We start from the raw sequence: 26,554 nt of genomic DNA, 5'->3' as shown, positions 1-26,554 counted from the left end.
TGAGGAAGTACTTTGAAACTATGTAAATATCTTGTTCCTTACCAGACTTTCGATGTATTCATTTATTTATATGAATGGACTTGAATCCTATTTACTCACTGTTTTAATTCATTACTACTAATATTTACTTTGATGCTCAGTTTGACAAAGATTTGGTCAATGTGAGCTCCTTTCTGTGTTCTTTTGACATATCCCTTTCTTTTTTTTTTTTTTTTTTTTTGAGACGAACTTTCCACTCTTGTTGCTCAGGCTGGAGTGCAGTGGCACGATCTCAGCTCACTGCAACCTCCGCCTCCCAGCTTTAAGCAATTCTTCTACCTCGGCCTCCCAAGTAGCTGGGATTACAGGCATTCGCCACCACGCCTGGCTAGTTTTGTATTTTTAACAGTGATGGGGTTTCACCATGTTGGCCAGGCTGGTCTCAAACTCCTGACCTCAGGTGATCCACCTGCCTCTGCCTCCCAAAGGGCTGAGATTACAGGCGTGAGCCACTGCCCCCGCTTTTTTACACTACTAGTTGCTTTTCTAACAGTGTAAAACCTTGCTCCCTTGTCTTCAATATATTTACTTTTTTTTTTTTTTTGAGATGGAGCCTTGCGCTGTCCCCCAGGCTGGAGCGCAGTGGCACAATCTTGGCTCACTGCAACCTCTGTCTCCCGGGTTCAAGCGATTCTCCTGCCTCAGCCTCCTGAGTAGCTGGGACTACAGGCACACACCACCATGCCCAGCTAATTTTTGTATTTTTAGTAGAGACGAGGTTTCACCATATTGATCAAGCTGGTCTTGAACTCCTGACCTCATGATCTGCCCTCCTTGGCCTCCCAAAGTGCTGAGATTACAGGCATGAGCCACCGCGCCTGGCCTTAGTATTTTTACTTAATCAGTTGTGGCCAGTCTCCCAGCACTTCCATCTCTCTCCACCTTTATGGGTTTTCTTTTTATCCTGCTTAGGCTCCAACATCCTTTGCAATGCCTCCCTCCCATGCAGACATTTTTCTCACTCATTTTTGGGTCCATTCTCTCTAAGCCACTGAGTTTTTTCCCTCAGCTCCAGCTAATGGGTTTTGGACTGAATTGTTCACAGAGGAAGGGAAAGAAATTTTTCACTATTTTCATAAACATATTAATCATAGCTGTTTGGGTTTTGTCATATAGTTCCAATATTGGCTTCATCTGTTACGGGTATGTTAGTGGTGTTTGGTGTTTTTGTTTTGTTTTGTTTAGTGCCCAGAGGTAGCTGCTAATGTAGTGTCTGCATTTTCTTTTTAGCCATTTGGACCTATCTCTTAGCATGCCTGCTAATTTTTTATTGAATGCTGAACATTAAAAGATTATGGAGTCTCTGGATGATTTTTCTTCCTTCAGAGACAGTTCACCCTTGTTTTGCTAGGCAGATATTGAGGCTGGTCATATTAATTAAATCTGAAACCTAACTGACTTGACGCTGAATTGCAGTTTAAGCAAGACTTGTTCTACCTCTGGTTCACTCCAGCTTCTGGAATGTAGATTTTTCCCACAGAGAGCCTGGAATGATCACTAAGCCCCCTTCTCCATGGCATGATTTGAACTGTCTAGTCCTTGTTTCCTCATCACTATGAGACCACTGCTTTTTCGAAGGTTTTCTGCTTGGCTTCTTCCCTCTCAAGCAGCTTCAGAATTCAGCAAATATCTTGAAGGAAAAATTGTTGAGCCAGTTCTCTCTTTCCTCTTTCATCAGAATCTTGGCCTTTCAGGCCTCTAATTTTTGCCTGTTAAGACCAGCAAGACTGTTAAAAGCTCTGCTTTTTTCTCTTTATTTAATAGTGGCCCTCTCTTGTCCTTTTTGCCTTAATTCTCAGCTTCTTGCCTAGCTCCCCAGAATCAGCAGAATCCTACAAGAAAATAATGTCAGCTTAGCTCTCCATGCTTTCCCTCTGATAGTGTTTGCCACTTAGTTTTTGGTGGCGTTAGCACTCTCCAGTACATTTAAACAAGTGTGTCTGTGTATCTGGCTTTTCTACTTGTTCTTGATGGGAGCAATAGTCTACTATAAGCTACTCAGTTACATCAAAAGCAAAAAGCTAGATTCTAATGTATTCATATCTTTTTAAAAATAATGCTTCTTGGCTGGGCACAGTGGCCCACACGTGTAATCCCAGCACTTTGGGAGGCTGGGGCAGGCGGATCACCTGAGATCAGGAGTTTGAGATCAACCTAGCCAACATGGCGAAATTTTGTCTCAACAAAAAATACAAAAATTAGCCAGGAGTGGTGGTATGTGCCTGTAGTCCCAGCTACTTGGAGGGCTGAGGTGGGAGGATCGCTTGAACCTGGGAGGCGGAGGCTGCAGTGAGCTATGATCGTGCCACTACACTCAAGCCTGGGTGATAGAACGAGACCCTGTCTGAAATAAAATAAAGGTTCTTGAATTTACAAAACAAAATAATAACACAATCTACTGGTCATCGACTCTCAAAAAATGAAAAATTCAAAAGATATCTTTAAGACATTAGCAATTAAGACCATCAGGACATCAGTAGGATTTAAGCCAAGTGGTCAATATTAACATCAACAGTGGTAAGTCGTATTGATTGTATGTGCCCTTGATACAGTGTGATCACAGTAGCAATTTACCTCTGTGGCCTTCCACCCAAAAACTCATTACCCCAGTCTAGCCATGAGAAAAATATCAGTCAAATCTCAATTGACAATCTACAAAATACCTGACCAGTACTTTTGAAAGCTGTCAAGATCATCAAAACCAGTGAAAGTCCAGGCCGGGTGCGATGGCTCACGCCTGTAATCCCAGCACTTTGGGAAGCCGAGACAGGCTGATCATGAGGTCAGCAGTTCAAGACCAGCCTGGACAACATGGTGAAACCCCGTCTCTACTAAAAATACAAAAATTAGCCAGATGTGGGGGCGCACACCTGTAATCCCCGGAGCTACTCGGGAGGCTGAGGCAGGAGAATCACTTGAACCCAGGAGGCAGAGGTTGCAGTGAGCCAAGACCACGCCACTGCACTCCAGCCTGGGCGACAGAGCGAGACTCCATCTCAAAAAAAAAGAAAGTCCAACAAAATGTCACAAACAAGAGGAGTCTAAGGAGAAAGAAGACATGACTACTAAATATTCTGTGGTATCTTGGATGGGATCCTAGGTTAGAAAAGGACATTAGGTAAAAAAAAAAAAATCCTGAGGAAATCTAAAGTGTGGACTTTTGTTAATAATTATGAATATTGGTTCATTAATGTGACAAGTGTATCATACTAATATAAGATGTTAATAATAGGGAAAATTGGATATAGGGTATATGGGAACTATCTTTGCAATAATTTTCTAACACCTAAAACTTCTTTTACAACAAACTGTATTTTCGTTTTGAGATAAGGTCTCGCTTTGTCACCCAAGCTGGAGTGCAGTGGTGTGATCACTGCTCACTGCAGCCCTGACCTGGGCTCAAGCAGTCCTCCCACCTCAGCCCCCTAAGTAGCTGGCACTAAGGCAACTGGGACTACAGGCGCATGCTACTATGCCCAGCTAATTTTTTTGATTTTTTTGTAGAGACAGTATCTCACTGTGTTACCCAGGCTGATCTTGAACTCCTGGCTTCAAGTGATCCTCCTTGCCTCAGCCTCCCAAAGTGCTGAGATTACAGACGTGAACCACCAGGCCCAGCCCCTGTTTTTTAAAACAATAGCATCTGACCTCCCAGGCTTTGCTTTATTTTTGGATTTGATTTTTTTTGTCTGTCTCATTTCTTGCTGTATCTCCAGTACCTAGAAGATACATTTAGGCTCTCAATAAATATTGGTTGGTTGGATAGATAAGCAGGAGCAAGGGAATATAAATTACAGATAACTGCTGGGTTTCTAACTCAGGCAACTGTGTGGATGGTAATATTCACTTAGGGAGTATAAAAAGCAGAAACTAGAAACTCCTGCATGCTTGACAGATTATGTATTATCTTGTTTGTGCCAGCAATGTACGTGGTTAATAATAGTCAAAAAATCTAATCAGAGTCAAAATGGGTGGCCAGGGATGGTGGTGTATGCCTGCAATCCTAGCATTTTGGGAGGCTGAGGTGGGAGGATCACTTGAGCCGAGGAGTTCAAGACTAGCTTGGATAACATAGCAGGACCTCATCTCTCATTTAAGAAAATAAAATTTTATTTAAAAAAAAAAAAGCTGGGATTACAAGCACGGTGGCTCAAGCCTGTAATCCCAGCACTTTGAGAGGCCAAGGCGCATGGATTACCTGACATCAGGAGTTCAAGACCAGCCTGGCCAACATGGTGAAACCCCGTCTCTATTAAAAATACAAAAATTAGCCTGGCGTGGTGGTGCATGCCTGTAATTCCAGCTACTCGGGAGGCTGAGGCAGGAGAATCACTTGAACCCGGGAGGCAGAGGTTGCGGTTAGCTATGATCATGCCACTGCACTGCAGCCTGGGCAACAAAAGCGAAATTCCATCTCAAAAAAAAAAGAAGAGGCTGGGTTTGGTGGCTCATGCCTATAATCCCAGCACTTTGGGAGGCTGAGGCGTATGGATCACTTGAGGCCAGGAGTTCGAGACCAGTCTGGCCAACGTGGTGAAACCCCATCTCTACTAAAAATACAAAAATTAGCCAGGCATGGTGAGGTAGAAGGATCACTTCAACCCCGGAGGCAGAGGTTGCAATGAACCGAGATCGTGCCACTACACTCTAGCCTGGGTGACAAAGTGAGACTCTGCCTCAAAAAGAAAAAATGTTAACTTTCTGGTCTTTTTCCAAGGAGTAAACTCCTTTTTTCTCTTTTAGGCATATAAAACCTTTGCTAACCGAGTAAACAATTTAAAGAAGAAGTTGGATCAATTGAAGTCAACCCTTCCAGATCCTGAAGAATCACCAGTTCCTTCCCCAAGCATGGACGCTCCCTCCCCGACTGGTTCTGAGTCTCCTTTTCAGGGAATGGGAGGTGAGGAATCCCAGTCACCAACCATGGAGAGTGAGAAATCTGCCACACCTGAACCTGTGACAGATAATCGTGATGTGGAAGACATGGAACTCTCAGATGTGGAAGATGATGGGTCAAAAATCATTGGTATGTCCTTATGTGATTAATAGACAACTTATTCCTTATCTGTTTTGCCTTCTCAGCAATGAATACATCACAGGCAGGTATTGAAAGATAGTTCATTTCTTAAAAGATAGAACAACAAGGTAGCATTATAATCTCTAGAGCAGTTGTTGAGGATTTGATGTGCCAAATGTGTTAAGAATCATTGCTCAGTATCTGCACTGTTAAAATGGTAGCTACTAGGCCATGGACGGTGGCTCATGCCTGTAATCCCAGCACTTTGGGAGGCCAAGGCAGGCGGATCACCTGAGGTCAGGAGTTCGAGACCACCCTAGCCAACATGGTGTAACCCTGTCTCTACTAAAAATACAAAACTTATCCAAGTATGGTGGCAGGTACCTGTAATTCCAGCTACACGGGAGGCTGAGGCAAGAGAATCGCTTGAACCTGAGAGACAGAGGTTGCAGTGAGCTGAGATCATGCCACTGCACTCCAGTCTGGGTAACAGAGTGAGACTCCGTCTTGTGGGGACGGTGGGGGGAAAGTAGCTACTAGCTACCTGCGGCTAAGCATTTGAAATGAAGCTTGTCCAACTTGAGATGTGCTGTAAGTATAAAATACACATTAAGGCCGGGTGCGGTGGCTCATGCCTGTAATCTCAGCACTTTGTGAGGCTGAGGCGGGCAGATTGCTTGAGTCCAGGACTTTAAGACCAGCCTGGGCAACATAGTGAAACCCCGTCTCTACAAAAAATATAAAAATTAGCCAGCGTGGTGGCATGCGTCTGTAGTCCCAGCTGCTGGAAAGGCTGAGGCAGGAGAATCACTTGAGCCTGGGAGGCGGAGGTTGCAGTGAGCCAAGATCATGTCACTGCACTCCAGCCTAGATGACAGAGGGAGACCCTCTCTCCAAAAAAAAAAAAAAAAAATACCAGACACATTGGAGTCCAGAAACTAGGCCGAGCACGGTGGCAGAAACTCTCCCAAAGAGTTAAAATATCTCATTAATAATTTTTATATTTATAACACAGAAATGAAAATATTTGGGATATATTAGGATTAATAAAATAGATTTTTTAAATTACATATGTCTGTTTCTTTTTATTTGTTTGTTTTTGAGAGAAAAAGAGAGTTTCCCTCTGTCGCCCAAGCTGGAGTGCAGTTGTGCAATCTTGGCTCACTGCAACCTCCATCTCCTGGGTTCAAATAATTCTCCTGCCTCAGCCTCCCGAGTAGCTAGGATTGATTATAGATGCATACCACCACACCTGGCTATTTTTTGTATGTTTATTAAAGACGGAGTTTCACCATGTTGGGCAGGCTGGTCTCGAACTCCTGACCTCAAGTGATCCGCCTGCCTCAGCCTCTCAAAGTGCTGGGAGGTGGGCTTGAGCCACCATGCCCGGCCCTGATTCTTTTTTTTTTTAATTTGGCTGCTAGAAAATTTAAACTTACATATGTGGCATATGTGGCTTAAATTGTATTCATGTTAAATAGCACTGTTTTGGGATGGGGGTCACTTGTACTGGAATTCCTTATTCTCTGTCACTTTTGACCATCAAGAATTCCAAAGTCAGTTTGTTAATCACACTTTCAGAAATAACCTGAATTGGTGAATTGTTTCTCTTATATCCCCAGCCTTTATAAATCTTATTAGATAGTTTGACTCCTGTTGAATTCAATGCACTATTGATACAGCCTTTAAAACATTAAAAGTAATTATTGAAGGGGATCAAGAGTTAAAACATTGTAGTTTCAAATTAGTTAGTGCCTGATTGCACCCCCCAATTGGGCAGTTTCAGGAAGCCAGAGGAAAATACAATGAACAGTATAGAGGTTCTGTTTCTAAGAACAGAAGTTCTTAGAAGGTTCTCAGGTTAATGGAAAAGAAAAACACAGGACAATTTATGACAAATATCATTTCCAAAAGACAGAACACAAATGTGTACCAAATAATAACATGCTTCTTGAATTGTACAAATTTAATACACAAATACTAAGAAAATGCAAAGGAATCATTGAAAAGTAAGATACAAGATAAATTCTGGAAATCGCTTGCTTTTTTTTTTTTTTTTTTTTTGAGACAGGAGTCTCACTTTGTTGCCCAGGCTGGAATGCAGTGGCACAGTCTCGGCTCACTGCAACCTCTGCCTCCTCGGTTCAAGCGATTCTCGTGTCTCAGCCTCTGTAGTAGCTGGGATTATAGACACCTGCCACCACACCCAGCTAATTTTTTGTATTTTTTGTGGAGGCAGGGTTTCACCATGTTGACCAGGCTGGTCTCGAAATCCTGACCTCACATGAGCCATTGTCCCCAGCTGGAAATTGCTTTTAAGCAGATATTAAAGGTGGGAATTATCATAAATTATGAAGAGTATGACTTTTTCAAAAAAGCATGAAGTGAGTCGTTTTCTCTAAAGTAGTGCCTTTTCCCCCAAGTCCGGAAATATTAGAACATGTTATTTCATATAGGAAGCAAAGTCTGGAAAGTAGTAGGATGTAATATCTCTTTTCTTTGTTGAAACAGTCGAGGACAGGAAGGAAAAACCTGCAGAGAAGTCAGCTGTATCCACTTCCGTACCTACAAAGCCAACAGAAAATATCTCAAAGGCCTCTTCATGTACCCCAGTGCCTGTGACCATGACAGCAACTCCACCTCTTCCAAAGCCTGTGAATACTTCTCTTTCCCCTTCCCCAGCGTTGGCTTTGCCAAACCTGGCTAATGTGGATCTGGCAAAGATCAGTTCCATCCTTAGCAGTTTAACGTCAGTCATGAAAAATACTGGTAAGTAAGCCCAGTAAGGAGGATAAAAAGTTAATTTCCATCTTTTTAAATTGAATCATTAATCTGTTTTGGGGGGGTTTGTTGTTGTTGTTGTTGTTTAGACAGAGTCTCGCTCTGTCTCCCAGGCAGGAATGCAGTGGCGCAATCTTGGCTCACTGCAACCTCTGTCTCCCGGGTTGAAGTGATTCTGCTGCTTCAGCCTCCCAAGTAGCTGGGATTACAGGCACCTGCTACCACACCCGGCTAATTTTTGTATTTTTAGTAGAGATGGGGTTTCACCATGTTGGCCAGGCTGGTCTCGAACTCCTGACCTCAGGTGATCCACCCACCTCGGCCTCCCAAAGTGCTGGGATTACAGGCGTGAGTCACCGTGCCCAGTCTGTTGTTGATTTTTTTAAATTTATTATTATTATTTTTATTTTTTTTTTTTCCTGAGATGGAGTTTCAGTCATGTTACCCAGGCTGGAGTGCAATGGGTGCAAACTTGGCTCACTGCAGCCTCCATCTGCCAGGTTCAAGCAATTCTGCATTAGCCTCCCAAATAGCTGGGACTACAGGCATGTGCCACCATGCCCGGCTAATTTTGTATTTTTGGTAGAGATGGGATTTCACCATGTTGGTCAGGCTGGTCTTGAACTCCTGACCTCAGGTGATCCACCCACCTTGGCCTCCCAAAGTGCAGGGATTACAGGCGTGAGCCACTGCACCCAGCTAAATTAATTGTTAAATTAAAAAATAAAACAATCCAATAATGGGTCATTATAGAAAAATTGGAAAATAAGCAAAGAGAATGAAATAAATATCTAGGCCAGGCATGGTGGCTCATCCCTGTAATCTCAGCATTTTAGGAGGCCGAGATGGTAGATTGCCTGAGGCCAAGAGTTCGAGACCAGCCTTGGCAATATAGTGAGACCCTATCTCTAAATAAAAAATTAAAAATGAAAAAAAAATTTTTAATAAATATCTATAATCCTGTTACCCCAAAGGAAACCACTTGTGTTTACCCTTAAAAATATATGTGTATATGAATGTTTTGGAGAATTAAATATTTGTAACAATTTTTTAAAAAGTAATTTAAGTGTATTACATATACTGTTTCAAAACTAGCTATTTAAAAGTTAATTACGTATCTTGAATGTTTTTATGAATCATTAAATATTTCTCTACATCATTTTTAATAGCTCCATAGCATTTGGTAACTTATCTAATCCTTTATTATTAGGCACTTAGTATGTTTCCAGTTTTTTACTGTTATGAAGAATACTATAGGGCCAGGTGTGGTGGCTCACGCCTGCAATCCCACCACTTTGGGAGGTGGAGGCAGGTGGCAGGTGTATCACTTGAGGCCAGGAGTTGGAGACTAACCTGGACAACATGGCGAAACCCCATCTCTACTTAAAAAAACAAAAATTATGGCCGAGCGTGGTGGCTCACGCCTGTAATCCCAGCACTTTGGGAGGCCGAGGCGGGTGGATCACGAGGTCAAGAGATCGAGATCATCCTGGCCAACATGGTGAAACTCCGTCTCTACTAAAAATACAAAAAAATAGCCGGGCATGGTGGTGGGCGCCTGTAGTCCCAGCTGCTTGGGAGGCTGAGGCAGGAGAATGGCGTGAACCCGGGAGGTGGAGCTTGCAGTGAGCCAGGATCGTGCCACTGCACAGCCTGGGTGACAGAGCAATACTCCGTCTCAAAAAAAAAAAAACAAAAAAAAATTTAGGCCAGGTTTGGTGACTCACGCCTGTATTTCCAGCACTTTGGGAGGCCAAGGCAGGCGGATCACCTGAAGTCAGGAGTTCAAGACCAGCCTGGCCAACTTGGTGAAACCCTGTCTACTAAAAATACAAAAATTAGCTGGGCATGGTGGCATGCATCTGTAGTCCCAGCTACTTGGGAGGCTGAGGCAGGACTATCGCTTGAACCTGGGAGGCAGGGGTTGCAGTGAGCCAAGATCATGCCAGTGCACTTCAGCCTGGGCAACAGAGCAAGACTCCGTCTCAAAAAAAAGAAAAAATTAGCCAGCTGTGGTGGCATATACCTGTAATCCCAGCTACTCAGAAGGCTGAGGCATAAGTATCATTTGAACCCAGAAGGCAGAGGTTGCAGTGATCCAGGATCGAGCCACCGCACTCCAGCCTGGGTGACAGAGCGAGACTTTGTCTCAAAAAAAAAAAAACTGTAAATGATAAAAGTTTTATGAATAACCCTTTGCAAGGGTTAAGTATATAAAACCTTTTTAATGGAATTTTATTTTTTATTTCTGTTTATTTATTTATTTTGGGACAGTCTCACTCTGTCCCCCATGCTGCTGGAGTGCAGTGGCACGATCTCAGCTCACTGCAACCTCCACCTCCCGGGTTCACGCCATTCTTCTGCCTCAGCCTCCTGAGTAGCTGGGACTACAGGCGCCTGCCACCACGCCCAGCTAATTTTTTGTATTTTTAGTAGAGACGGGCTTTCACCATGTTAGCCAGGATGGTCTCGATCTCCTGACCTCATGATCTGCCCGCCTCGGCCTCCCAAAGTGCTGGGATTACAGGCGTGAGCCACCGCACCCGGCCATTTATTTATTTATTTTGAGACAAGGTCTCACTCCATCACCCAGGCTGGAGTGCAGGGGTGCAGTCATGGCTCACCGTAACCTGAAACTTCTAGGTTCAAGTGATCCTCCCACCTGAGCCTTTGAGTGGCTGAGACCACACGTGTGCACCACCACATCTGGCTAAGTTTTGTGGGTTTTTTGGTAGAGACAGCGTCTTACTATGTTGCCCAGGCTGATCTTGAACTCCTGGGCTCAAGCGTTCCTCCCATCTTGGCCTCCTAAAATGTTGGGATTACAATCATGAGCCACTGCACCCAGCCCAAAATTTTTTAAATAAATTTTGCCAGGCAAGGTGGGATACTTTGTAGTCACAGCTACTCGGGAGGCAAAGGCAGGAGGATCACTTGAAGCCAGGAATTCCAGGATGTGTAGTTCACTGTGATCACGCCTGTGAATGTCCACTGCACTCCAGCCTGAGCAACCCAGTGAGACCATATCTCAAAAACTAAATAAAAATAAAGTCTTTTAATATAACTAAATTGATATCCAAAAAAGTGCTATTTTATATGACTAATATATGAAAGCTTCTGTTGTTCCTTACCTTCTCCAGTTACTTGCCTTGTGCAGTCTACAAATCCAACCTTAAAAAGTTGTTTAATTTCCATTTCTTCTATGAAAGATGTTAAAAATCTTTTCCTTTGCTTATCACTTAAGTTTCTTTGTGAAATATCTGTTGATATTTATCTTTTTTAAAATATCAAATGTTTTTCTCTTTATATATTTTATTTCCTGTGTTAAAAGATCAACCCAGTGTTTTTAAATGTAAAAATATAAAGGAAATTTCTTAAATAATCTCATTTTAAAAGCTATTTCGAAAGCACATAACTTACCAGTCACATAAAATTATGCAGTGGCTGAGTTATACAACTGCAGTGGCTCTCAGCATCCAGTCAGCCAGCAGTATTTATTGAGCACCTACAGGGCTCTGAACTGTAGGTGCCATTTGGTGGAGAAAAAAGATTGTCCAGGTGTGGTGGCACATGCCTGTAATTCCCAACACTTTGGAAAGCCAAGGTGGGAGGATCACTTGAGGTCAAGAGTTGAAGACCACCCTGGGCAATGTAGCCAAGACCCTGTCTCTATTTTTTAAAAATAAATAAGAAATATTGGGGCTCTCAAAACTATGAAAATCACTTAATAAACAGTTTTTTTTGAGACGGAGTCTCACTGTGTCTCAACTCTTGTCTCACTGCAACCTCCTCCTGGGTTCAAATGATTCTCCTGCCTCAGCCTCCCGAGTAGCTGGGATTACAGGCGCCTGCCACCATACACGGCTAATTTTTTATTTTTAATAGAGACGGGGTTTCCGCATGTTGGTCAGGCTGGTCTCAAACTCCTGACCTCAGGTGATCCGCCTGCCTCGGCCTCCCAAAGTGCTGGGATTACAGGTGTGAGCCACCTCGCCTGGCCAATACTTGTTTGTCTTAATGGTGTTCCAAGTAAAAGGAGATAATCTTTTCAGGGTTTTTTTTTTTTTTTTTTTTTGTACATGTCATGTTATGATGGACCATTTGTGGATCAACCACAGAAGAATTCCTGTTAAATATATCAAACTCATTGAAGTGAGGGGAAAGTATCGGGAATTGAAGTCATTTTGAATTGCATTTTCTTGAGTTCATCTTTCTGCCACCAGGGGTCAGTCCTGCATCAAGACCTTCTCCAGGAACTCCCACCAGCCCCAGCAACCTCACCAGTGGCCTGAAAACACCTGCACCTGCCACGACAACATCTCACAACCCTCTGGCAAATATCCTCTCCAAGGTGGAGATCACCCCAGAGAGCATTCTGTCTGCACTTTCCAAAACCCAGACACAGTCAGCCCCTGCACTGCAAGGTAACTGACATGTGCCAGAGGGACTCGAATTGTGAATGTTTGTCTCTGGCTTAAATTAATCCTGGATTCCATTTCTGATGAATCCAGAGCCATAAAATGTATAACACAGTTAATTCATTATTCTTTTTATTTATTTATTTATTTATTTATTTATTTATTTATTGAGATGGAGTCTCACTTTGTTGCCTAGCGGGTGTGCAGTGGAGTGATCTCGGCTCACTGCAACCTCTGCCTCCTGGTTCAAGTGATTCTTCTGCCTCAGCCTCCCTAGCAGCTGGGATTACAGGCCCGCACCGCCATGCGTGGCTAATTTTTGTATTTTTAGTAGAGATGGCGTTTCTCCATGTTGGCCAGGCTGGTCTCAAACTCCTGACCTCAGGTGATCTACCCACCCTGGCCTCCCAAAGTGCTGGGATTATAGGCGTGAGCCACCACGCCTGGTGGTCATTATCCTTTTTTTTTTTTTTGAGACAGAATTTCACTCTTGTCGCCCAGGCTGGAGTGCAGTGGCACTGCAACCTCAGCCTCCCAAGTAGCTAGGATTACAGGTGCCTGCCACCATGTCCAGCTAATTTTTGTATTTTTAGTAGAGACGGGGTTTTGCTATGTTGGCCAGGCTGGTCTCGAACTCCTGACCTCAGGCAGTCCACCCACCTCAGCCTCCCAAAGTGCTAGGATTACAGGCGTAAGCCACTGCACCACTCCTTTTCTTTTTATATTTATCATGTATGAGCTGACATCTGAAGAATCATAAAATGTCAAAGCTGAAAGAGACTAAGTATTATCTAGTCTAATCCCTTACTTTTCAGTTAAGGAAACTAAGGCTCAGTGAGGTGGAAAGACCTGCTTATGGTCACATACCTACCTATCTATTCAGTATGAGCCAAGACTGAAAGCCAGATTTCTTGAATGGAGTTCAGTATTCTTTCACTTACACCGTGACACCCTAGGGGCTATATTAGTCCCAGCTTTTAATACAGGTTTATATATGTTGAGTTTTATTAATTTTAATGTTAACCAAAGCTAAAGACAGTAGGAAGGGTCCATTTATTATCAAAAAATGTGACCAGGCACAGTCGCTCATGCCTGTAATCCCAGCACTTTGGGAGGCTGAGGCGGGCAGATCATGAGTTCAGGAGATCGATACCATCCTGGCTAACACAGTGAAACCCCGACTCTACTAAAAATACAAAAAATTAGCCGGGCGTGGTGGCGGGCACTTGTAGTCTCAGCTACTCGGGAGGCTGAGGCAGGAGAATGGTGTGAACCCAGGAGGGGGAGGTTGCAGTGAGCAAAGATCGCACCACTGCGCTCCAGCCTGGGCAAAAGAGCAAGACTCTGTCTCAAAAAAAAAAAAAAAAAAAATTAGCTGGGCATAGTGGTGCATGCCTGTAGTTCCAGCTACTCAGGGGGCTAAGGCAGGAGGATCACTTGAGCCCAGGAGTTCAAGGCTGCAGTAAGCTGTGGTCATCCCACTGTACTCCAACCTAAGTGACAGAATGAGACCCTGCCTCAAAAAAAAAAAAAAAAAAAGATTTTCTAAGACATGAATGTATCTTTTTTGTGTGTCCTAATGTTTCATAGAGGCTTCATTATTTATTATTTTATTTATTATTTTATTAGTCTTAGATGTAGTATTTTTGTTTTCACCTACCTATAATCTCATTTGACCCTTTCTGTTCAGCTTTACTAATTATGTTTTGTGTATGACACTGCCTGTTTCTAACCTTTTTTCATAAATCGTTCCTACTCTCTACTCTCTTACGCTCCAGATACCAATGAAATCCTTTTTAAGTACCGTAGTGTAATTATGAAATGAATTACAAATACCAGGACAATATATTCAGTGTAGTGATTTACTCTATATCAGTAGTCTCAACCAAAGTCCTCCAGGGAGGACACTTGGCAATATCTGGAGACCTTTTTAGTTGTCTCAACTGGGGTAATGGTAGGGGTGCTACTGCCTCTAGTGAGTAGAGGCCAGGAGGATGCTCCTAAATATCCTACAATGTGTGAGACAGCCCCAACAATAAAGAATTATCTAGCCCAAAGTGTCAATAGTGCTGAGGTTGAGAAACCCTGCTCTCTATGAAAGGAGTGGTATAAAACAGTTTCCTAAACTGTTATGTAAGTGGATCATTCAAGCATGTTACAGTGAGCTTTGTCTGGAGGTGCAGAAGAATTTTGTTACACAGAACTAAATAGTATTAAGTAATAATCCACAGCCCTGTCTACTGGCATCAGCAATAAAGAATTGATGATGACTGCAGCACATGTTGTACTACTAATATCAGGGACAGTTTGAGAGTTTGACATGTTTATGCTTTCTCCCTTTTTATTTTTATTTACTTGTTTGTTTGTTTGTTTTTGAGACGGGGGCTTGCTCTGTTGCCCAGGCTGGAGTGCAGTGGCGTGATCTCGGCTCACTGCAACCTCTGCCTCTCGGGTTCAAGTGATTCTCTTGCCTCAGCCTCTCGAGTAGCTGGGATTACAGGCTCACACCACCATGCCCGGCTGATTTTTGTATTTTTAGTAGACATGGGGTTTCGCCATGTTGGCCAGGCTGGTCTCGAACTCCTGACCTCATGTGATCCACCTGCCTCGACCTCCCAAAGTGCTGGGATTACAGGTGTGAGCCACCTTGCCTGGCCTTCTTTTTTTTTTTTTGAGAAAGAGTCTCGCTTTTCTCACCCAGGCTACAGTACAGTGGTGCAATCTCAGCTCACTGCAACCTCCGCCTTCCGGGTTCAAGCAATTCGAGACGGGGTTTCACCATGTTGGCCAGGCTGGTCTTGAACTCTTGACATCAGGTGATCTACCTGTCTTGGCCTCCCAAAGTGCTGGGATTACAGGTGTGAACCACCGTGCCTGGCCTATGTGGAATTTCTGATGAGGCAAAATTTGAACAGAACTAGGTTCCTTATGGAATGTGGAATTCTCTTTGACTTTTAAAAGGATTGTATCTAGCAACTTAAATAGATGTATTTCCTCAAAGACTGTTAACGAAATCCCAGAACTTTGTTCTGATTGTGTCATCCACAGCCCTAGGTATTGACAGATTTATAACACAAAAGAGAGACTTCAGGCCCGGTGTGGTGGGTCACACCTGTAATTCCAGCACTTTGGGGACAGGTGGATCACCTGAGGTCAGGAGTTCAAGACCAGCCTGGCCAACAGGGTAAACTTGTCTTTCCAAAAAAAATACAAAAAAATTAGCTGGGCGTGGTGGCTCACACCTGTAACCCCAACTACTTGGGAGGCTGAGGTAGGAGAATCACTTGAACCCGGAAGGCAGAGGTTGCAGTGAGCCAGCCTGGGCGACAAGAGCAAAACTCCTTCTCAAAAAAAGAGAGACTTCAGTGGGCAAAGGAGCAGAGTATGACTTGTTATGATTAAAGAGCAAACTTTTGGCTGGGCACAGTGGCTCATGCCTGTAATCCTAACACTTTGGGAGGCCACGATGGGAGGATCACTTGAGGCCAGGAGTTTGAGACCAGCCTGGTCAATATAGCAAAACCCCCATCTCTATTGTTTTTAAGAATTTTTAAAAATAATTAAAAAAAAAAAAAGATTGGAGAACAATAAATAATATTTAGTGGTAAGAGACAATTTTACCTATTACCAGAAATCTGAGTAGTATATCTATCTTAAAAAGATGTTCTTTTGAAGAAGTTATCCCAAAATATCTGAAAAATATGCTGAAATATCTTCTAAAAATCATATTACATTATCATATGTCACATTCTAGTGTTTGAGGACTTCTGGGTTTTGTGAGAACAATGATTACTAAGAATTAAATCAGGCTGGGCATGGTGGCTCATGCCTGTAATCTCAGCACTTTGGGAGGCTGAAATAGGACAATCACTTGAGCCCAAGATTTTGAGATCAGCCTGTGCGACATAGTGAGACCTTGTCTCTACTAAAAATAAAAAAGTTAGCTGGGCATAGTGACGTACACCTGTGGTCCCAGCTACTCAGGAAGCTAAGGCAGGAAAATCTTTTGAGCCCAAGAGGTTGAGGTTACTGTAGTGAGCTATGATTGCACCACTGCACTCCAGCCTGGGTGACAGAGCAAGAGCCTGTCTCTTAAAAAAAGAGAAAAGAAAAAAAAAGGAAACTATTAGGAGGGATTAATTATGTGGCTTGGGAACTTTTCGGAATGAAACATGGATTTTTTTTTTTCTTCAGGAGGATCATAACTAAAGTAAACATTATTTCAGTTGTTTGGATATTATTGAATATTGGATAACAATAAAGACCATCCAACATTATTTAGAAATAAATGGCTTTAAAATGTTACAAGGATGGAGGGGACTTGAAATTCTTTAGGCCAAATCTGTTAGAATATGGGTTAAAATTGAAATTTTGAAGAAACATTAATTGAAGTATCACATGAAGTATTTTCTTTAATCATATAATTACTAAGGAACAATTTTAGTGTATTCAGTGACTAAAAGCTATAAATTTGGGTGAAATGTATATTAAAAATTTTTTTAATTAATTTATTTTTAAATACAGAGACTCACTTTGCCACCCAGGCTGGAGTGCAGTGGCAGAGTCATAGTTAGTTTACTGTAACCTTGAACTGGGCACAAGTGATCCTCCAGCCTCAGCCTCCTGAGTAGCTAGGACTACAGGCATGCACCATCATGCCCAGGTGATTTTAAATTTTTTTTAGAGACAGATTCTATGTTGCCCAGGCTGATCTCAAACTCCTGGCCTCAAGCCGTCCTCCTGCCTCTGCTGCCCAAAATGCTAGGATTACAGGCATGAGCCACCGTGCCCAGCCAAAAGTGTTCATTTGTGACCAGGAATTGGGTAAATTTTTAAAAATATGATTGAATTTATAGAACCTTCTGTTATCTTTTTGTCAAATATTTTTCTAAAAAATTTTCTACAGGAGCAGTTTGCTTTGTTGAATTTCAGCCTTTGCCCCAAGAATTCTTTCTCAGTGCTTCTGAGAAAGTTTTGACTGTCAGTGAACACAGTTAAATTTCATCATTGTCAATCTGGACTAAATAATCCTTGGATTTTCCACACTATAAAATGGGGATTGTGTGTTTTCTTGTGAAAGGACCAGTGTCCCTGGTGGTCTGTCTTTGTAAGTCTTTGTGGTGTATGTTTATTATAGCTACATTTTACAACCAAAACGGATGGTTGAAAGCATTGTTTTTCAAAAAGTAACAACAGTCTACCAAGAGATGCTTCTTGAAAAAGGTGTTTGCTGTTCAGATAAATTTCTGAAATTTGCATTTGCCTGTCTCCCTCTTGAAAATAACAATGTATATTAACTTATTAGAGATAATTCTGGTTTGAAGGTTGGACAGGAAAGGTAGAACAGATCTGTTTGCATTTAGAGAAACATTTCCACCTGGCTTAAAGTGTTGTTTTAAGAATAATTTTGCCTCCTTTCTTTTCCTGCTTTGAGCCTAACTTAAACTATGAATGATTCTGACATTAAAATCTCACCCTTCCTGTTGCCTTTTATTGTGCCATGTTGGGCTTATTTCTGGACTGTACTGGAAACATTTCAGTGATTTGCTCTTTATTGATAAATAGGCCCTGTATTTTCTGTGACATTTAGCCATTGCTTGTTTGGTCTGGATTCCTTTTGGCCTTACACTTTGTCTGTCTGGTTCCCACCAAAATGAATGAGAATATCTGATTAGCCTACATTGTTTGCATTGTATGGTAGGGAGTTGTTCTTTTTAACCCCTCTAATCTTTGTTTCTTCAGGCCTGTCATCTTTACTTCAGAGTGTTACTGGGAACCCAGTTCCAGCCAGTGAAGCTGCCTCACAGAGCACTTCAGCCTCCCCTGCCAACACCACAGTCTCTACCATAAAGGGAAGAAATCTGCCCTCCAGTGCCCAACCTTTTATTCCCAAAAGCTTCAGCTATTCTCCTAACTCATCAACTTCTGAAGTCTCTTCAACTTCAGCCAGCAAGGCCTCAATTGCGCAAAGCCCAGGGCTCCCAAGCACTACTTTTAAACTACCTTCCAACACTTTGGGGTTTACAGCTACCCACAATACTAGCCCTGCTGCCCCACCTACTGAAGTTACCATGTGCCAATCTTCAGAGGTCTCCAAGCCAAAGCTGGAGTCAGAGTCCACCTCCCCAAGCCTGGAAATGAAGATCCACAACTTCTTAAAAGGTAATCCTGGTTTCAGTGGCTTAAACTTAAACATCCCAATCCTGAGCAGTTTGGGGTCCAGCGCCCCATCAGAGAGCCATCCCTCAGACTTCCAGCGTGGCCCTACTAGCACCTCAATCGACAACATTGATGGAACCCCTGTACGGGATGAACGGAGTGGGACACCCACCCAGGATGAGATGATGGACAAGCCCACATCCAGCAGTGTAGATACTATGTCCCTGCTTTCTAAGATCATTAGCCCTGGTTCGTCAACACCCAGCAGTACAAGATCACCACCCCCTGGGAGAGATGAAAGCTACCCCCGAGAGCTCTCCAATTCTGTATCTACATATCGACCCTTTGGTCTGGGCAGTGAATCTCCCTATAAGCAGCCTTCTGATGGAATGGAGAGACCATCTTCCCTGATGGACTCTTCACAGGAAAAGTTCTACCCAGATACTTCTTTCCAAGAGGATGAGGATTACCGAGATTTTGAGTATTCAGGGCCTCCACCCTCTGCCATGATGAACCTAGAGAAGAAACCAGCCAAATCTATCCTGAAATCAAGCAAGCTGTCTGATACCACCGAGTACCAGCCAATTCTGTCCAGTTATAGCCACAGAGCCCAAGAATTTGGGGTAAAGTCTGCCTTCCCTCCATCTGTAAGGGCCCTCCTGGACTCTAGTGAGAACTGTGACCATCTCTCATCTTCCCCTGGGCTATTTGGTGCCTTCAGCGTAAGAGGGAATGAACCTGGGTCTGACCGGTCACCATCACCGAGTAAGAATGATTCATTTTTCACCCCTGACTCCAACCACAATAGCTTGTCTCAATCTACCACTGGCCATCTCAGTTTGCCACAGAAGCAGTACCCAGACTCTCCTCACCCAGTCCCACATCGTTCCCTTTTCTCTCCGCAGAACACCCTTGCCGCTCCCACGGGTCACCCACCCACATCAGGCGTGGAGAAAGTCCTGGCCTCCACCATTTCCACCACGTCGACGATTGAATTTAAGAATATGCTTAAAAACGCCTCACGTAAGCCCTCAGATGATAAGCATTTTGGCCAGGCCCCCAGCAAGGGCACTCCAAGTGATGGTGTCAGTCTCTCAAACCTCACCCAACCCAGCTTGACCGCCACTGATCAGCAGCAACAAGAAGAGCACTACCGCATAGAAACCCGCGTCTCCTCCTCCTGCTTAGACTTGCCTGATAGCACAGAAGAAAAGGGGGCCCCTATAGAAACCTTGGGTTATCACAATGCATCCAATAGGAGGATGTCAGGGGAGCCGATCCAGACCGTAGAGTCCATCCGAGTTCCTGGGAAGGGAAATAGAGGACATGGGCGTGAGGCTTCAAGGGTGGGTTGGTTTGATCTGAGCACATCAGGTAGCTCTTTTGACAATGGCCCTTCAAGTGCCTCTGAGTTGGCATCCCTTGGGGGTGGGGGCAGCGGAGGCCTCACTGGCTTTAAAACAGCACCATACAAGGAACGGGCACCTCAATTTCAGGAGAGTGTTGGCAGCTTTCGTTCCAACAGTTTCAACTCAACATTTGAGCATCATCTTCCCCCATCCCCCTTGGAACATGGGACACCCTTCCAGAGAGAGCCAGTGGGGCCATCATCTGCCCCACCTGTCCCTCCTAAGGATCATGGTGGTATCTTCTCTCGAGATGCACCCACTCATCTATCCTCTGTGGATCTTTCGAACCCCTTCACAAAGGAGGCAGCCCTGGCCCATGCTGCCCCACCCCCTCCTCCCGGAGAGCACAGTGGAATTCCTTTCCCTACCCCACCTCCTCCTCCCCCTCCTGGGGAACATAGCAGCAGTGGTGGGAGTGGTGTCCCCTTTTCTACTCCACCCCCTCCTCCACCCCCTGTTGACCACTCTGGAGTTGTACCCTTCCCAACCCCACCACTGGCTGAGCACGGAGTGGCAGGGGCTGTGGCAGTATTTCCCAAGGACCATAGTTCCCTCCTTCAAGGGACCCTGGCTGAGCATTTTGGGGTACTCCCAGGACCCAGGGACCACGGGGGCCCCACCCAACGGGACCTCAACGGCCCTGGCCTTAGCCGTGTACGAGAGAGCCTGACCCTACCCTCCCATTCTCTGGAACACCTGGGCCCACCCCATGGAGGAGGAGGTGGGGGAGGCAGCAACAGCAGCAGTGGCCCCCCCTTGGGTCCCTCACACAGAGACACCATCAGCCGGAGTGGTATGATCTTACGGAGTCCCCGGCCAGACTTTCGGCCTAGGGAACCTTTTCTCAGCAGAGACCCGTTTCACAGTTTAAAGAGACCCAGGCCACCTTTTGCTAGGGGCCCTCCGTTCTTTGCACCAAAACGCCCATTCTTCCCTCCCAGGTACTGATGGAAACCAAGGGAAAGGCATTTTGAACAGTCTAGAGAACATGGAAGTAGGAGTTTGGTTTATTGTTGTTTTTATTTGTTTTCTCTTTCTCGATTTTTTTTTTTTATTATAACAAAGGGCCTCTCTTCCAAAGTAAGAAATCACATATGCTTACGTTTTACTATTCAATTCAATCCTCCCTCCCATTGCACTTATCTACCTTCCCCAAGTTGTTTGTATTAAAAAAAAAAAAAAAAAAAAAAAAGAAACACAACCAAAGCCACTTTATTTGGCTGGGGGATTGGGGAGTGGGGAGGAAAACAATCTTTATTTTACCCCATCTATTGAAGAGTATTATTACATTTGAAATAAAACTTCCATCAGTACAGATAACCACATGTGCAATGTTGGGATGTTATTTTGGGCTTGGCTTATCAAGTAGTCAATGGAAGGATTCCCGTCCCCTCTCTCTGCAGCTTAGTAACTGCTGTAGCCAGCTCGGCTCCCTTCCCTGTGTATCTGTGTCCTGCTAACAGCCAAGAGATGTTGCAAGGGAGGAAATGTGGGAGACCTTGAACCTGTCAGGTTTATTTGTTTTGTTTTTAAAGGCATGTTGAAGTTTAGTTCTTTACCCTTCTCCTAAAATCTTTTTTTAATCAGCCTCAAGGTTAAAATAAGGAGTGACTACAGTATATAAAATAAGGAAAGGAAGCATTAATGGTGTGATGTGACCTGCCTGTTTTTTGTAAACAAGAGAATAGGAAATGTTTTCAAGGTAGTTTCACATGTCTTGCACCAAGCTCATGCCTCTTGCTTTTCTTTTTTGACTTTATCTCCCTCAGTTTTTCTTCTGCTGTGGCCAGAAAGACAGTCACTACAGTTGACTATTGATACAAAGGTGCAACAGAAATATTATCCCTGCATTTTTAAGTATAAGAAGTAGACATTAATTTTACCACGGTGCCTCCCTAATGTAAGTGATATTTATTGGTGGTTTTCAACAAAGGTTAACTATTAAAGAAAGAAATATTTGTCTTTATCTTCCTTTTCCCCTTGCCTCAGTCGTGTTATTCACCCCTATTCTTGATATTTTAAAGGAGGAGATTCAGTAGCATTTTCCTTTATATTATACAAACGTGTCTATCCCATTTCAACGCTCAAGTCTTACTCCCACCTCTCACTCCCAGTAGGAAATAAAGACCATTTCTGCCCTTAGTTGTTTTACATGCGAGATAAGTGCTTTCCCTCTCCCTGGACTGAAAGACTTGTTTGTATTTCTACATCTAGTACTTGGGAAGTAGACAATCACTGTACTTTGAGTGTTTATATCTTTATATCTAGGAACACTGAAAAGTAAATGTTGCTTTACTACAATTTTTTTTTTAATTTAGTGTCTTACCCCAAGGCATACTCACTGATAATCTCCAGCTAGATGAGTAAAACAGTATGTGTTTAGTTTTCCAGAGAATTCTAGCAAGTTTCATATTTTCTTCCAAGTTAGTATAGAACTAACTATAGGATGTATGGGGTTGCTTTTTCCTCCAGTGGAATATTAAAGATGGGGGAGGGTGGGCAATGTAGTGACAGAAAATGATTCTCTCAGAATGAGCTTTTCAGAGAAAGAGCAGCATAAACCAGGTGCACATCATGATTTGGGAGTTTTTGCGTAATTTATTCTGTTATTTATTTGGGCTCGCCATGTGTTCTGGGGTTAGGATGCTGCAGGTCATTCATCTTAATGCCTGTCTGGTCTTAAGCCAACTGTTCTTTCTTTCCTCAACCCTCTCTGCCCTGTAGCTCTCCCCACAAAAATGCATGATACCATGACCTTATGTGTGGGATAGGGTATGTAGTGTAGCAAAGAAAAGAAAGTATAGTTATATTGAGTCCTAAGACATTTGTTAGGGAAAAGCATAAGAGAAAATGGGGTGGGAGGTGGGGAAATTATATTTGACTTTCAAAATTGAAATAGTTTTTTTTTTTTTTTTTTGGCAGAAATTAAATGGGATGTTTTTCATTCTAGAATAAAAGAATGTGAATTCTCTCTGCTGCTCTTGTTTAAGCTAAAAGTAGTGTTTACTTGAAAAGGCTCTCTGACCATTTAATTTTTATCAGAAAATGTGGGGATGTCAGGAAAGTGGCTTCCTGAACGTTGGGGTGGGATAATTGTCCTCAAAAGTATGATGGTTAATACACGAAAGGAAAACTTTGTTGTACAGTTTCAAAGATGGGCTTTTAAGGAGTTGGGTTTTTGTGGGGTACTTTTTTGTTTTTTAAGCCACAAAATCCTCAATATGTTTGTTTTAGGATGGAAGTGAGGATTTGTATGAGACTGTCAGCTATTAATTTTAAGGAAATCTTAAAATTTACATTTACATCAGTAAATGAAGATGACAATGTGTATATATGTGATATAGTGTAACAAAAAAGACAGTTCTGGTATTCATAACATGAAAGAAAGGGGTTTTATTCTTTCTGTGTCTGTGATTTAAAACTCCGTGACCATGCTCTGACTTTTGTATTTCAACCTGAGTTTAAACAAATAAACAAGATATTTTTTAAAGAAAGCATAACATAGTGTGTCTTAGCAAGGACATGATTCATATGGAAGCAGGATGTGAGAAGTTGTAAGGTCCTTGGTACTCACTGTAAAATCACAGACAGAGAATTGGTAGGGGTTGTGAATACACTAGTACCACTTAAAGTTCAGTGATACAGTATCAGAAATAGGGTCCTTAAGTATTTTGAAAGAGTTTACTCTTCAGTCAGCTTAGATGAGAGCTCTCTCCCTGCTCCCCTCTACCCTCTCAAAAGTTGAGAGTAAATAGAATTTGGTTTGATTCCAGGGAGGGGAAGATAAGCAGAGAACAGGACTTTTGTACTTTCCAATACCAGGAATAAAATGTTTGTGATACATATGGGTACAGCAAACCTATCGAGATAATGTGAATACGATAAACTTCCTAATGGCAGGATATTCGCTCTCAATCCTGCAGAATTGAGCTTCAGCTGTTACTGTTTTGAAGCCGCTGTAAATTACTGCTTTCCCCAGTTCCCCCACTATTTTTTTTAAATGGGTGGGGGCGCCTGTTAAGATCTAAAATAGATATGTTGGATTGACATTCTCACGTGTTCGGTGTGGAAAACAAAACAAGTACATGCTTTAGAAGCAACAACAATGAAATCCTTTTGAAATGTGTGTTAATATCATTTAATAAAATAACTAGTTTGAAAGGTTTGACATTTTTCTTTGAGACGGGCTTGGACCAGGGGACCCTGGCTTGCTAGTGAGTGCAAATAGGAGAGAACTTCTCAGGAGCTGAAACTGCTGCTTTGTGGAGCAGGCCTGTGGTTGGAAAACCTAAGTTTTCTCCAGCAAAGACCCAACATGACTGTCCAGGGCCGAAGGTGAAACCAACTAGAGAATGCAGAAGGAAAAGCCTGGATATATCTCAGAAGATATGGTTGTACTGGCTTTTGGTCCAAGGGTATGGGGGTGGGAGTAGTGGTGTGTGTGCCCACACATTTCTCAGGCACACACAGAGATACCACAGACCACTCACTTCGTGACCACTTGCACTTTACTCTCTTCGAGACATTCTTTTTTTTTTTTAATCTCTTTGTCCCCAATATTTTGTTTTCCAGTTTAATAAAATATGGTTTCCTTTGTTGTGTGGTTGACTTTTCCCCTCATGTTGATCTTTTCCAGATGTCCCCTTTGACTCCTGCACTTAATGTCAGTGAAGGCAATCTGAGCCTCTAAGATCTTTATGGCTTTGTGGGTTTTCTGTTTGATCCTTTGTGTAATTGAATTTTGGAAAGGGATAATGGGTCAGGTGAGTTCTAGATGTTCAGGGAGTGGTTGGTGAAGTGGGATATACTGTATTAATTTTTTGTGCATGTCTTCAAAAGGTTGTGCAACTGTGAGCCAAGAAGCATTTTTAAAGCAAGCATAGAATTGGGGGTTTGGGGTGGTAGCAGGGATCCTTCTGGCCAATTATTTGCTCACATCTGTCCTTACTGCATATTGGCAATCTGTTGTGCAGAAGCCACACTTAACCCTTCTGTCTTACCCCATCCCTTGTTCATAATCCAGTGAGGCTGGGTTGGAATGCTGGCTGTAAGGGGTAAAGAGGGATAGTCACTGCATCTGGGCCAGGCCTGGGTCACTGGCAGGGTAGAAGGCTCTAAATAGCAGCCTTGCTTACGTGAAGGTACGTACATGTGTCACCAGACACTTAAATAGCAGTGGCCTGGGAACACACCCAGCAGGTAGGGTGTACCACTGTACTGGAATCTGGCTCACCCTTTTTTCCTTGTCTCTTGGGACCTTGACTTGCCCACCTGATTTCTGTATCTACCCCTAAAGAAGCAACAGCTTTGAGACTTCCTCATTAGGTTTTCTGGGCATGTTATTCATAATTTCCTCTGCCTAATTTTTTTTTTAATGTAAGCCAATCTTGTGTAGCAGGGATGAGTTATTCCTTCATGTATGTAGACATAGCAATGCAAACACAATCAGAATGGGTTTTGGGATATTGGGGCGTTTCTCATACTTGTTTATGAGTAACTGTATGGACAAGTCCGGTCAGCTGCTGTTCACAATTGCTGAGTAATAACTCATTGAGGCTGCATAGGCAAGGCTACGAGAGGGTCATCGGTAAGAGAGATATTGGCCCTTAAGTAAACATCCTGTTCTATCTTCCCCATGTAGAAGGAAATAGAAGCATTCTAAAGCAAAGAAGCAAGTGCAGTGTAAAACTAAATATCAGTTACTTTTAATTAATTGCTGGGGAAAGAAAGGAAAAGCCTTTGCTTAGTTACAAGTTTGAGGGGAAGAGGATAAGAAGGCCAACATCTATGTAAAAGTTGATCATTGCAGTTACAGTCAACCCTTCTCAGTATCCATGAAGGATACCAGGTTCCAGTACCCCCATGGATACCAAAATCCACAGATGCTCAAGTCGCTTACATACAATGGCATAGTATTTGCATATAACCTACACACATCATCCAGTAAATTTTAAATCATCTCTAGATTACTAATACCTAATACAATGTAAGTGCAATGTACATAGTTGTATACAGTATGTTTTGAAATTTGTGTTAATTTTTAATTATTTTTATTACCTTTTCCTGAATACTTTTATTCTGTGGTTGGTTGAATCCACAGATGCAGAACCTCCAGACAGAGCCAACTGTATATTTCCTTTTTAAAATGTTATGTTTTTCTATCCTTTGTTCACACCTAGGGAAGAATCAAAAATTGAGAATTCAGATATGGGTGGAGGGGCTAGTGAATTCTTCAGTGCCAACTGAGGAAACACAAATACAGGCTGGGCGTGGTGGCTCACGCTTGTAATCCGCTTAGGGAGGCTAAGGCGGGCAGATCACTTGAGATCAGGAATTCAAGACCAACCTGGACAATATGACAATATGACAAAGCCCTGTCTAAAAATACAAAAATTAGGGCCAGGCGTGGTGGCTCACGCCTGTAATCCCAGCACTTTGGGAGGCCACCGCCGGTAGATCACGAGGTCAGGAGTTTGAGACGAGCCTGGCCAATATGATGAAACCCCATCTCTACTAAAAATACAAAAATTAGCTGGGCGTGGTGGCGCGCGCCTGTAATCCCAGCTACTCAGGAGGCTGAGGCAGGAGAATCGCCTAAACCTGGGAGGCGGAGGTTGCAGTGAGCCAAGATTGCACCACTGCATTCCAGCCTGGGTGACACAGCAAGACTCGGTCTTGGGGGGGAGAAAAATTAGCCGGGCGTGGTGGCACGCACCTGTAATCCCAGCTAC

The 26,554-nt window shown here is 43.1% G+C and overlaps 1 protein-coding gene across 8 annotated transcripts in view; it reads left to right on the top strand.

Moving 5' to 3' along the window:
* Window positions 1-23,984, top strand: part of RPRD2 (regulation of nuclear pre-mRNA domain containing 2) — a 114,472-nt gene extending 90,488 nt beyond the window's left edge. For 2 of the 8 annotated variants that reach the window (XM_024249580.3, XM_054553412.2), the window contains 5 exons: window positions 4,783-5,065; window positions 7,568-7,825; window positions 12,061-12,261; window positions 17,998-19,179; window positions 19,320-23,984. In XM_024249580.3, coding sequence (XP_024105348.1) covers window positions 4,783-5,065; window positions 7,568-7,825; window positions 12,061-12,261; window positions 17,998-19,179; window positions 19,320-19,408 — 2,013 coding nt within the window. In that variant the 3' untranslated portion in view covers window positions 19,409-23,984. Of the gene's footprint in view, window positions 1-4,782; window positions 5,066-7,567; window positions 7,826-12,060; window positions 12,262-17,997 lie in introns of all 8 variants that reach the window. The other 6 variants (XM_024249575.3, XM_024249573.3, XM_054553410.2 and 3 more) reach the window with 4 other exon arrangements.
* The last annotated feature ends 2,570 nt before the right edge of the window (window positions 23,985-26,554 follow it).

The sequence above is a fragment of the Pongo abelii genome, chromosome 1 (assembly GCF_028885655.2).
Source record: "Pongo abelii isolate AG06213 chromosome 1, NHGRI_mPonAbe1-v2.0_pri, whole genome shotgun sequence".
Classification (NCBI taxonomy): Eukaryota; Metazoa; Chordata; class Mammalia; order Primates; family Hominidae; genus Pongo; species Pongo abelii.
Note: the sequence above shows the minus strand (reverse complement) of the source record. Positions and strands in the feature narration are given on the sequence as shown.